This window comes from Bos indicus, chromosome 23, assembly GCF_029378745.1.
Source record: "Bos indicus isolate NIAB-ARS_2022 breed Sahiwal x Tharparkar chromosome 23, NIAB-ARS_B.indTharparkar_mat_pri_1.0, whole genome shotgun sequence".
Taxonomy (NCBI): domain Eukaryota; kingdom Metazoa; phylum Chordata; class Mammalia; order Artiodactyla; family Bovidae; genus Bos; species Bos indicus.
Window position 1 is genome coordinate 17,103,267 of NC_091782.1, and position 13,070 is coordinate 17,116,336.

At 43.0% G+C, this 13,070-nt stretch overlaps 2 protein-coding genes across 11 annotated transcripts in view; one reads left to right on the forward strand and one right to left on the reverse strand.

Annotated features, from left to right (window-relative positions):
• Positions 1–105: 105 nt before the first annotated feature.
• On the forward strand, positions 106–1,451 carry TOMM6 (translocase of outer mitochondrial membrane 6). Its single transcript, XM_019985890.2, has 3 exons — positions 106–282; positions 809–914; positions 1,132–1,451. Exons 1-2 carry the CDS (start codon positions 155–157, stop codon positions 903–905), a joined length of 225 nt encoding a protein of 74 aa, XP_019841449.1. The 5' UTR covers positions 106–154; the 3' UTR covers positions 906–914; positions 1,132–1,451.
• A 3,135-nt stretch (positions 1,452–4,586) lies between these two features.
• Positions 4,587–13,070, reverse strand: part of USP49 (ubiquitin specific peptidase 49) — an 80,336-nt gene continuing 71,852 nt past the window's right edge. For all 10 annotated transcript variants that reach the window (XM_070777963.1, XM_070777971.1, XM_070777966.1 and 7 more), the window contains 4 exons: positions 12,420–12,624; positions 9,478–9,586; positions 8,728–8,933; positions 4,587–7,746 (listed from right to left, as the gene is read on the reverse strand). In XM_070777963.1, the coding sequence (XP_070634064.1) occupies positions 7,556–7,746; positions 8,728–8,933; positions 9,478–9,586; positions 12,420–12,624 (711 nt within the window). In that variant the 3' untranslated portion in view covers positions 4,587–7,555. The remainder of the gene's footprint in view (positions 7,747–8,727; positions 8,934–9,477; positions 9,587–12,419; positions 12,625–13,070) is intronic.

Sequence of the window (13,070 nt, forward strand, 5' to 3'; positions counted from 1 at the left end):
CACATGGGAAGTTATGTAGGCTCCTGTCGGAGCGCGAGCCGCTGCGCCCTCTGTTGGCGGGGGGCCGGCGGAAGTATGAGGCCGGAAGTTGCGTAATCTGTCGGCGCCCACCCGGTGCGTGGTGAGCGTTCCTACAGAGCGCGGAGGTGCTGCTATGGCTTCGAGTGGGGCCGGCGTGACCGCTGCGGGCTCAGCAAATGAAGCTCCCGAAATTCCAGACAACGTGGGGGACTGGCTTCGGGGCGTCTACCGCTTCGCCACCGACAGGAATGACTTCCGGAGGTAACCGAGGCCCGGGGGCTCGGTCCCTTTCCGGCCCTTCGCGCGCGTTATGCGTACCCCCTGGATTTCCGTTCCTTGGAGCTGGTTCCTCTAGATTTTTTACACGACCCACATCTTGGCCTCTTTGTGGCTCTGGCTGTGCTTTGCTGAGGTCCTTGATCGGGAGGATTTCCGTGCTGCCGGAGCGCTCTTTACAGTCACCGGGCTCTGTCTAGAGAATCTCTGCTCACGGGGACCCTGGGGGAGGGGGCGCCAACAAACAGGCTTTTTGGCCCTGGACAAGTGCTTAATTGGCCTTTGCGTTTGACCCTGCTCTTATTCGACGTAGAAACGAATGTTAAATAACCATGTGGTTTTCGGCAACCTATTATGTACCGATCAGTGCTCCTGCTTCAGGAGGGGACGGTTTCCTCCTGTGTGTGTTGATGGGAACCCCACCCCCGCCTCCGCCCACCACCAAGTTTCTCATTAACCAAAGACACGTGACTCGGTGACCACAGGGTTAATGGAATGCGTTTTTTTCCAGGAACTTGATTCTCAATTTGGGACTCTTTGCTGCTGGAGTTTGGCTGGCCAGAAATTTGAGTGACATTGACCTAATGGCACCTCAGCCTGGGGTCTAGCCTGTGAAGGTAAGCACTAACCACTGTTCTTTCAGAAGTCCTAGAGGCTGGGAGAAGAAATAACTTAGATCAACTGTTCACAGACTAATAGGAAAGAGACTTGACAAAAGACCCTTGGCTCTTCCTAGTTAGATAAGTTTCCAGATGTTGCAAGGGATTTGAGTCTCTTAGCAATTTTTACTCCAGTAATTTTACCTTTCTAATGCCACCTGTTGTCTGATTGCAGACACATGGAACCCCTGTGCTGTACTCGACCCCTTCAAAAACAGCCTCCAGTCTGTGACCATCACAAGACTTGCCCTGATGGCGGCTGAAGTTTGATTCAGATGGCACCTTCCCTTCCCTTCCCTTCCCTGCCTGACTTCCTTTTCTTTGCTGAGTCCACTCAGGACACCCTTCTGTGGTCAACAGGCAGGTCAGCTAAAATGTTGTCTTCTGTTCTGTAAAATGCTGTACATAGTTCCTAAATTTCTGCAGGGGATGATCTTTGCTCTTGTCCTGAGGAATAATCTAATGGTATTTTAACAAATAAAGCGTGTAAACAAAGACATTTTATTCTTTTAATAAGAAAACTTCAGCTTACAAAAACAAGGTGTAAAAAGTCAAGATTTACAAAAATCATAAAAACATGATTTATATTTCACACTCAAAAGAGACAGGAACAAGTCCCAAACATGGATTTTAACAGATGGTTTGCTTCATAGTAAAAGAAAAATAGAAATGAAAACTGTAGCCACCATACAGTGATGTTAGCACAGGTAATAGCTTATTCTTGAGGAATTTCCATTTTGAGCAGTACTATGGGAAGAAGCCATTTGGTGTTGCATAGCATTTTGGTGCACCAGGTGGGTTTTCCAGGCACCAGGGAGGCATTGTTGCTATAATACAGTGGGATTTGAGGGCAGTAATGTGCAGATGGAGGCAAGGTGTGAGGAAGCCTGGACAGTGGGCTCTGAAGCAACACTGCTTGCGGAAGCTGCTTCCTTCACAAGTAAAGAGAGATTTTCTGACCCTGAAATTCAGGGTAGTGCCACTGTCCAGGAGCTTGGGGTTCTTTGGAAATGAAGTATGTAAGGAACTGGCATGGAAAGAATGATGTAGGCTTAGAAAGGTGTGGACATACAGACAGGCTCCCCTTGGCGATTTTTTCTGGTCGATTTGCTCTACTAGGTGTTTAAAAATACACATACTCCTTTTTTGTGCCAAGTCTCCTCTGGAACTGGTATGGGATTAAAGGGTAAGAATTGGGAAGGAGGGTCAGTATAAATATACCACAGTGGCCTAATTGTAAGTTAGGCGTTATCTCTAGCAGTCTGTTCACTAAACGTAAATAGAATAAAATGGTCCTTCTTGACCTGCTGGCATAAACCTAAGAAAGCCGTTAAGAGAATTAGGCTTTTTATATGTTAAAGAAAAGCACCATCTTCTTATGAGCTCTAATCAGGGAGGTCCCAGCTGTTAGGGGGAAGGAGTTTGAGCCTGTATGAATTGAGGCCTGTGGCTGGCTTAACATGACGTCAGGACCCTTTAAGAATCTACATAGGGATCACAGATGCTCTGACAAGTTTATATCTTACTAGACTGTTAAGATGAGGAAAAGTAACATACATTAAGTAAGGCTTTGGTTTGAAGCCATCACCCCCCCAAATGGTGACCAGGAAGGAAACTTTTAAGCCCCAGCAGCCTGCATGAGACCACTGCCAAGCTGAGAAACACCAGCACTTGTTGTTCTTTATAGCAGTGAAACTTACGTCCTTGAAGTCTGCTACCTGAGCTACTCATAATTGTGAAAAGTTCTATTTGATAGCAATTTTCAAAGGTAAAATTCAAAACATGGCCAAAATTAAGGACATGGCAGCTTCCAAAAGCATAATTCAAGTTTCACTTGTAATGTCTTAGCTTCAAGTAACAGTGTTGCTGTTGGTTTATAAAGCCATAAGCTGATAAGGTCAAGTTTCATTTCAACTGGCTTAATTCCTGAAAGCGGTAAGAATTTAGCAGGTTAAAGCTACCAAATCTACACCAAATTTTGATGGATAATTATGATTCTGTAAATGAAAATCCTAGCTTTCACCATTTCAGCACATTTTTCCTCAAGGGAAGTCAGTTTTACATCCTGTCATGAGGTGTTTAGCCCAGGCTAGTTTAACACTATTATGAAAATCTCCTACACTACCTAGTTAGATCTGAAATAGAAACATACCAGCAGAAGTTAGTATGGAAACAGTCCACAAAAATGACCATTCACTTCAGTGCTCTAGTGACTGAGGTGTGCTTAGAGCAGTGTTTGGGTTGAATACACAGTGGTTAAAGTCAAAGTCCTAGACCAAGAAAATGGTTAATTTAAACATGAAAGATAGAAACTAAACTCACAGTCATATTTAGAAGGCGCTTTTCAATTTTAGTGCTAACTTCAAAAAAGAATCAACCACTAGGGAGATGCATACTTACCTGGTAAGGAAACTAAGCGGCCGTGGGAGGTTTTATTCCAAAGATACAACCTCCTCACCTAATTAGGCCAGTCATTAGGCTGAGGGACCCAATTATCAAATGTGCTTTGAGTAAGCTTTTTAAACACCCTTTGGTGAAGACTCAGGAGCTCAGTGGAAACCTTAAGGTGGGAGTAAAAGGAACACGCTGTTTACAGCCCTGCAGGTGAGCAGGCCGGGTCTTCTCGTCCACAGCTACTCAGTATTGTCCCCGTCAGTGGGACTGGGTTGCTGGGACAGGTTCTTTGAGCCTTCTTTTTTGCATATTACACAGTGCACTGGCTTACCTTACAATCTAAAGGTTCACATATAGGGGATTGTGTTTTACACTGCTTCCTGAAACTTTGTGCAAAAGAACTTCAGAACTAATGAAGGTACCACTTCAGGAGGAACGGTTTTTGACTTGTACTATGTTGCCTAGCACTAGAAAAACTAAAATACCTTTTTCTGAACATTTGTGCTCTCCCAACCAGCTGGAAAAGTAACCCTTCCACTTAAAAGATAAAACCTTAGATAGGGATACATTATATGTTTAGGAAGGGGAAGCCCTCCCAGCCTGATTTTTAAAAAGGCCTGAGTTAATGTTCGGAACATAAGGGGTGGTAAAAAAGAATAGGGTATATAGTTTGCCTTGAAAAGGAGACATTGATGAATAATCAAACACAAAGATTTTGGACATTACAGTAGAATTTTCAGAACTTGCTGGTAATAATTTGCTTTCACACACACAAGATACGAAATGTTTTTAAAAAGTGATACCAAATGTCCTTTACACTATACAGACCCATTTGCCACTTGAAATGACAAGAAAGAATCCTTTCCCTTAATCTTTTCAATCCCATGCAAACCATAATTAGGTACAAGGCACCAAATTTTATGAATTGTATAAAATTAGTTCACAAAGCTTTATCAGTACATAAAACAAACTCCCTTCTCCCTCCCTGCCCACCCATACCCCACCCCACCCCCACACCCCCAAGTGTTCATTCTGTACTACTGTCAGCCTCTCACGTTTACGCTGGGACCTGGCTAGGGCTGTGCCCACTGCCCGCCAACCCACTTCATCACTTCTTACACTTGGATGGAACTGTAATCATAGCCAGAGGGGAAAACTCATACAATCGTTGACTCTAGAAACCTTGACATTAAAAACAAAAATAAACTCTGCTATTGAGTCCATAGGACACATTAACACTTCTATAGTTCCCAATTTTATTCATGACATTTAAGAGACATCTGGAAATTCTTTACAATGCGGCACTGTCCGTCAGCCTGAGAGGGACTGGATCAAAGCAGGCAAGAGGTTTGCCATCTTGAATAAGAGCGTCAGTTCCTAGCCATTGAGGGCATTTGTAATTTTTTTTAACACTAGCATGAATGCTTGTCTCCGAGGCAACCACAAGTATGAGGGTCAAGCTAGATTGAGGTAAAATTTTGAGGGCCAGGGTGCATTCATCTTGGCTGGCTACAGCAGGAAGTAAACACACCAGCCAACCACAAAGGGTTCCTAGAACAGGGATGTAACTACTTGTCTGGGAGAGAAGCAGGCCCGTAAGGTTCAGTTAGGAGATCTTGGATTTGATTTGGCAGCATCTAGTCAACTTCCACCTGGTTCTTATTTTCTTCTTTACAATGTTTTGACTTAAAGTAAGATGCAACTAAGAAACTCATATACTTCCAGTATGTAAATAAATTAAAGGCAAAGGGACATTTCCCTCACAACAGCCATTGGCTTAGGCAGCAGGAAATTCTTTTCTTTAATAAAAATCTCCATAAATACTAACTTCTCAACAGCGTCTATTGCTGCTGCCTCTGGGTACCTGAGGTGTCTGACTGCAGGGGCACCTTCAAGTGTGTGCAGCTCTTTGAGGACTCTGGTACTGGTTTCTGTTCCAACTCACTTTAAATGATTTTATTAATTTGAAGCACTTACCCTATTAATACAAAGTCCTTAGTCTGCTTAATTATTTTGGTATAAAACTTTTTTAAAATTAAATTTGAAAATGTTTTAATTTTCCATGAGATGTTTATTTTTCTTATTCCTCCCGCCCGGGACAGCCTGAGGGATTTAGTAGATGCTGTATAGTATTTCTCTATTTGTCAGTTCTCTTTTTCTAGAATAATAAATATAGCATTCAGTGAAAGATGAGGCACAATTTATATTTTCCTTCCCTTTTTACTTTTTTTTTTTTTTTAAGTCAGTGCGCTTTTCTTTTACCACAAAAGGTCATCACCAATCACGCCAACTTAAAAATGTGGATCTAGAGACTGTAGTCTCGTATCAGAGCCTCTGGCAGCATGGGCGGCTGTGACACTTTAAAACAGTGTCCAGGTGAAGGTAAGCCCGGGCCAAGCTTGTACAAAGAAGCCTGCAGTAGACAATATAAACCAAATAGCATAAAAAATGCCATACGCTATCGCTTCCAAATAAAAGCTAAATATTACAGAAACCTCACAGTGTTGGAAAAAGCAAGTTTAATTTAAAGTATAGTCACTCCCTTTCCTTATCACAGTGAGCCATCTTCTGTCTGATTTCCTCCAAATCTCAGTGCTGTCTGGTAGGTCCTATAGGAGAATTCATCTCAAAAGAGGTCAACAGCAAATGCTATACAGATCTGCTTGGGAAATGTGGCCCTTCAACATTGCTAAAGCTACACCCCTCATCCTTTAGCCTCTCATTTCCCAACTTCTCACCCCTCCCCAAACTTCTTCACACCTACTCCCTTCAGGTGACAGCTGTACTTCTACCTGAACTGAATGTTAGTATGACACAGTCAAAAGATGAGCATCCCGAGTGACAGGCTGAGGTGCTGTGGCACTCCCACAGTGGGAGTTACGGTACGCATTCACTTTTACTAGTGAGTCGAAGTGAAGGACTGAGGAGGGAAATTCAGTGATGCCTGATAGGGCAGAGGGCTTCCATCTGGGCAATTTCATGCCACTTAGAAACTGACCCAGTTTAAAAAAGAAAGCTATATCTTACTAGCACTGAAGTGAAGGACAGGACACTTTTTTTCTCTGATGGACTAAGGGTGGGTGGGTAAAGAAACCGTAGGGATTAGCAGATTTTGGAGGAAACCGGCCAGGGCTGTCAACAATAAACTGTTCAGACATATAGGAGGAAGAGTCCTAAGCCTTCGAAAAGCAAAAGCTCCCACACCTTGTGAACAGGAAATAAGCTGCAGGTAAAGAAAAGCTGCATGCTGCACCAAGGTGAGAATGGGGGACAGGCATTTCGATAAGCCCTGGACCACTGGCTCCCCCACCGCCCCCCTCTGAGTTCTGAGAAAGCTTCAGAAACCTGACCTAAAAAGACCAATTTAAACCAAACTATGTGCTTGCCCTAGACCCGAACCAGGAGTTTGCTACAGAACTGGGTATCCAGGAGTGCGTTTAGGCTCAGTGTGCCACAAAGAGCATGTCATGTACCAGTTCCTTGCTTCCCCATATGAACTGCTCCTTCTTTAGAATGAAGGGATGTTTGTGCCATCTCAGAAGATGTGGAATGATTAAATGACAGCAGCAGCCAGGTAGAATATGACACGTGAAAAACCTCCCATTTTTCATGGAGAAATTTGCTCCATGCACCTCCTTCCATTCTTCAACTGCTATCTCCTAAAAAAGGAAGTCTCTAAATTTTCAACCCTTGAGGACTACTTCCTCTGTAGGAAAAAGTCCTGACTTCACCTCCCGCCTTGGAACCAATCCTGTCCAGCAAGCTGCCAGCCCAGGGCCCCTCCTTGCTCTCCAGTGCTCTGCCGAAGGCTGCTCACGTCAGGAGGCTCTTCCAGTGCTGCAAGGGGTCCTGATTAGCAAGGGAATCACATAATAGGAAGAAAACACAGCTGGATATGACAAACTCACTCCCTCTTTCCTCCACCCCGATCCCTCTATATTCAGAAGCAACTGTTGAAAGAGTCTTCATAGAAGTTACTCTTTTTGATTTGCTTTAACAAAGGAGGGAATTTTCTAAACCCATTTAAAAGAAAGTGACTACAGATTTTGTGATAGGACACCAGTCACCCAGCACCTTCTGCTCTAAACCCAGTGAGGCAAACCTAGTGATCTGTTCCTGTAGTAAACCTTATTTCCTGTAAGAGGAAAGATGTACCAATACCAAGAGTTTAAAAGCAAGTCAGTCCTTGATAATGTGCCTCCCATTCAGGGGAAGGTCCGTGGTCTGCCCTCATCGTTGTTGCTGGAATGCACCTGAGTTTGGAGTTGGGTTTCTGAGATTCTTGCATTGCCCTGAACTGTTCTTTGAGTGTAAAAAAGGATGTAGGCTTGAGTTTTGCACACTTCCTCGACACTGCATACATTCAGCTTTGAGTCATTGCAGTGGACCCAAAAACCTAGGAAACCAAATGAAAGAAAGAGAGAATATGACTACCCAACTTAAATTTCAATCAGCAGGCAAACGAGGAGATGAAAAAAGTGACAGAGAAGTTCTGAATAGATCCAACCTTTGATTGGTGGTGGTGGAGGAAGAGTTAAGTAAATGAAACCATTGGTTTTAGCCCCACAAGCCCCACCACAATACTGCTTACAGTATTGACTAATTTTTGTCCTCATTTCATTCAGGCTTTTTCACTGCCCATTAGGGACGTCTACAAAGACAGACTGGGGGCTAAGAGATGTGAAAAAAGGGGGAGAGGGAAAATGTACATAGACAAAGGTACGGAAGGAAAGGAAAACTTAGAAGGAATAAAGTTATTTTTCACAGGCTCACTCTGGTAGCCACCCCAAGGGCTGAGGGGTTCAAGATGGGTAAACTATTAGAAACACATCCATAACCCACCTGCCTTAGCACAGTAGCTGGGAGGTTCTGCTCTGGGGGACAAGGACTGAAAGAAAGCTCCTTGGAAGGGCCCTTGGATCCTCACACCTCCCATGTTAAGGGAGGTAATCAGGACATAGTATTGTAAGTGCTCAGAAAGTGTCCTCAGCTTTACTATGGGCTGATGCTAATGAGACTCTCACAGTATGAATATGACCACAACATAGCTAGGTCACACTGTTTATGTAAAACCAAGAAGGAAACAGGTCTGCAGCAGAAGTATGAACAACAGCTATAACCTCTAGCATTAATTGACCATTATGTGCTAGGCACCATGCTCAGCACTTTTACATGTTAGTTCCCGTCAATTCTTAGAAGAGTTATATGTTGTCACTTAGTGATATAGTCAAAATTTGAATCCACCTTTCATAATTCTTTCCACTGGATTTTAATGTATGTACTAACCCCCTACAGATTAAATAAAAGGAGAGGAATGAAATGTGGACAAACCAACCCTTTTTGGTGTCCCCCACCCCACAGAGTAAAGCGCACGCACCTCCCTCTGTATTGTAGCAATAGGCTGTGTAGTGTCCTGAGCCAAACCCTTTCCCGTGATGCATGACCACTGCGGAGAGATCATAGGCAAAGGTCTCTTTGTCAAGAGAGGAGAGCATGTCCCTGCAGCAGTAAGGTTCCATGGTTAATACCTGGTCAAAGACGACATGGACCCCAATCTTCTCTCGGTGATTACGGCCAGACCACCTGTAACATGGATATAAACTTCTCACCAGTAAGAAATGGCATGTGTGATCATAGGCAGAGGTACGTAAAACAGAAGTGGAGAAAACTTAACCTGGATTTGGTTTTCATAGCAAGGTAGGGGTACTCAGTGTTCACATGTATTTCCTGTGAACATTCAGATGTTCTCTGAAACCAGAAATCTCTAAACAAGCAATCCAGGCAATACTCTTTATAGTTTACTTTCTACCCTTCTTTTCACAGATTATCTCATACTTTATTCTGAAGATGGCTCTATATAAGCCCAAGTGAGGCTATTAAATTTTCAAGTACAGACACCCACTGCAGCCTAGCTGGTTTAACAGGGCTGTGAGAGCAGAAGCCCCGTCCTGGCCCCCAACATCCACTTGCCTCACCGGGCAGGTACCATACACTCCATGGAAAGCCTAAGGACTCCAGGGAGCAGGCTTCTCCCCCCAACACCAAAGACATCTGCCCTCACCAAAGTCTTTGAAGTAGCTATTGCCATAGCTCACCAGCCACCTGGGATGCCCCAGAGCAAGCTCACCTGAATCTTTTAAGGTGCAGCCGGAGGACCTGAGGTAGTCTGTAGATCATTAACTGCTTTCTAGCTTCACTCAGAACAAGGGGTTTTGGATTGGATTTTCGTCGTTTGCCTAGATGGTTTGGGAAGGTATAAGACATGGGTCATGAGGAGACTCATTCTTTCCGAGCCGTGCAGAGACAATGACTTGCCACCCAATACGCATTCTCCTAGTTTCTCAGTACTTCAACCTCAGTTTCATCTGGGCAGCAATGTGACCCTCTCTGAGACTGCATTTCCCAGCCTCACATGCCCACATGGTATGGCCACGCAAGTTCTGGCTGAGATGAAAGAAACGACTGTGTGGCTCTCTGGGGATGGCCGCTTCAAGAAGGCTGATGCAGTTGTAAGGTGCCTCCTTTGTCCTTCCCACTTTGAAAGGAATCTCAGTTTCCTTTCCTGTGAAATGGGGGATAATGCATGTATCTCGGGTTTAGGGAAAGGGTAAGAGGACACGGGGTTTCCCAGGTGGTTCAGTGCTAAACGATCTGCCTGCCAAGGCAGGAGATGCAGGTTCGATCCCTGGGTTGGGAAGATACCCTGCAAGAGGACATGGCAACCCACTCCAGTACTTCCGCCTGGGAAATCCCATGGACAGAGGAGCCTGGTGGGCTACAGTCCATGGGGTCACAAAGAGTCAGATACGACTTAGTGTTTGAGCATGCATGCATGCAAGAGGCACAGGATTCCCAAAGGACAGTGTATTTAGAGATTTTTTCCCCCACATGACTTGCTTGTGGCGTATACAAATATTTAGAAAATAAACTTCACTGTTTTGTATTTTTATGCCATACTTGTTTTCTGAAATGTGTTTCTTGGTAACAGCACTGCTAGACATGCAGAACAAGGCTGGCCATTGGCTAAATATACTCCATTCAAAACAAAACCAATGCTCAGGACTCCAATTTTGTTTCTTAAGATACTGAATTGTGGGTGAAATGCATTTCTAAATTACAGAGAAATGAAGTTCTCTTAATTTCCATCAGAAGCCTTCTCTATAACCATTTACTGATGACTGCTCTGTTATATTAATTTAGTCAGTGAATGGACAGGAATATAAAATTCATGGTCCACTGTGGTGTCTGTTAATTGTCTCTGAGCTGTTGATATCATGGTCTCTGTCTGAGGAGCCTGGCACCTGATTCGAAGCTTGTGAAAAGTAGCAAATCACAGGCAGATGACGTATCGTGGAGCTTTCTCTGACAATAGGTTGTGGAGCTGTTACTTCTCATGATAGACTGCAGCAACTAGATGGCAGCTTTTACTAGGGCTGGCAGTCATGGTATGTGAGGGCATGAGCAGAAAGAGAATTCAAAGAGGGGCCTGGCCTTATTTTACATTTCTGTTCACCAGCAGACTTTTGAAAATTACTGCAGCTCTCTGCCTGGGAATCCTGGCAGTGACTGCTGCTCTCAGCAGAGGGAGTATGTGAGCTAAATGAAGACAATATAGAATCTGGCTTTGTTTCTCTCAAATGAAATTCATGAAGAAAAATCACTGATTCTGTTAAGACTGATCAGTTCTGTCTCCCATTTGATTAAGCTGGCTACACAGAGAGGTGAAAGACTGATAGTTTTGAAACTTTCACAAGCAACAGATCAGTGCATCTTATCCCTTCACTATAGCTTTCCTTCCTTGCTATTTGAACCTGTCTACAGAAATACTGATAAATGGGCACATCTGACAACCAGAAAAACAATCCTTTCTTGCAAAAATAAATAAAAGTGTTTCTTGCCTAATCTATCAGGTCCGAGAATGACAGACTTAAGGCTGTTAACATCTTTCTGTTCCCTACAAGTATAAAACTTCATGATTCACTATTTTAAAAAGAAAAAAAATACATACTGTTCTAATAAGACAATTTAAATCACTGCCTTTATATATCTCTATGTAACAGGATAGATAGGTGAGTTTATGCTTAATCAAGTACAGGATTCACATTTTGTTTTAAAATGGCAAAACGGTATCAGAAGTGTGACTTTTGATTTTTGACTTGATTCTTCAGAGAACAGGTTTCCCACAATTCACTACTTTAAAAAACCATATGCAAAAATATTAAAGGGCTACCATAAAATTGTTATTCCCAAACCAAAACTTATAGTCTGAACTATAATATGGTTGCACATTGTTCTCAGATCTCTGCACAATCCATTCATCTTAGTATCCAAATCTCTATATGCCAAAACCCCCAAACATCAGTTTCAAAGTATTTGCTCTGCATTTCCTATGTACATGCTGGGTTAGTAAAAGCATTGCTAGTGTGTCAAGACACGGGGTTGGGGGATGCATAAGGTGCTCTCAGAACCATATGGAAAAAATTCCACTTTACAGTTAAAGCCATGATAGAGAAATACTTCCTCTGACCCTTCTGAGATGTAAACCTTTCAGGCATGTGAAAATAATGATGAAGCTGCCATGGAGCAATGTACCATATGACTTCCTCTCTTGGTCTCACTGTACCCTTAGCATCACTTCTGACTGACTTTAATTCAGAATAAAAGCACACTTTTCTGATACATAGCCCCTCAAACAGGCTATGCCACCTGAATTTAGACTAAATAAGAACTGTCAAACTCTATTCATGAATTTAAGCAGGACCCCCATAACCCATGAAGCTAAATTCTCACATTCTTGGAGTCCCCATTTCAGGGTCCATACTTTCAAATGCCTCCCAAGATAACAACTAACTTCAATCACAGCAGGAGTCCAAGGAGGTCCAACTCCTAGGTTTGGTTTTATTTTTTTAATATATAATGTCCATATGTTTTTCTCAGGAAAATAGGAGGAAAAAAATCTTTAAAAGATGCTTTAGAACCACTCAATATTACAGTGTTATTTTTGACTAAAAGGGCAAATTAAATACTTTAAACTGATATTCTAGTTACCCACACCCCCCCAGCACTCACTGTTACACTGGTCACAAGCGTAGATTCTGCCTTCCAGGGCCTCTGTCTCTGTGAACTTTGCCAGCATCTCAGTGAGCAGGCACTCTGTCTGATTCAAAGGGACAAACCCCTTTTCTATGCAGTGATAGCGTTCAGGGAACTCCAGGGACAGATCCCAAAAGGGCTCAATGGTATTGGATTTGTAATTGCATGATACACAAGTGACCTAGGATGAAAAAATTAGTTTATAGGTTATGTAACTTACATGCTTCCCACATTCATTTTTGCTAGCACATAACAACCAAAACTAAGTGTATAGTTTTCAAAAAAATATTTAGTATTTAAATGATAAACATAACTTTTAAGAGAATTAGAGCATATTACTTCTGGTATGTATCTCTATGATGCTAGCTGGAACTGGACAACCACACAGCACAGACAGTATTACCTACTCCCCTTTCTCTCTTCTCTCCCATTCAGTGCCACAGTATTACAGATAGAAGTTATCACGGAGTCATCAAGCCATCAGTCTGAGATGGAGAATTTATAGATTCCTGTCTGCTTCTCTCATCCTCATACTCTATCCTCCTCTAGACTCTGCTCCTTCCATCCAGTCCAGCTTTCCTCTCTTTTTGCTCTTGTTTCTAGCAGCATCCCTATACTGATGCCTGT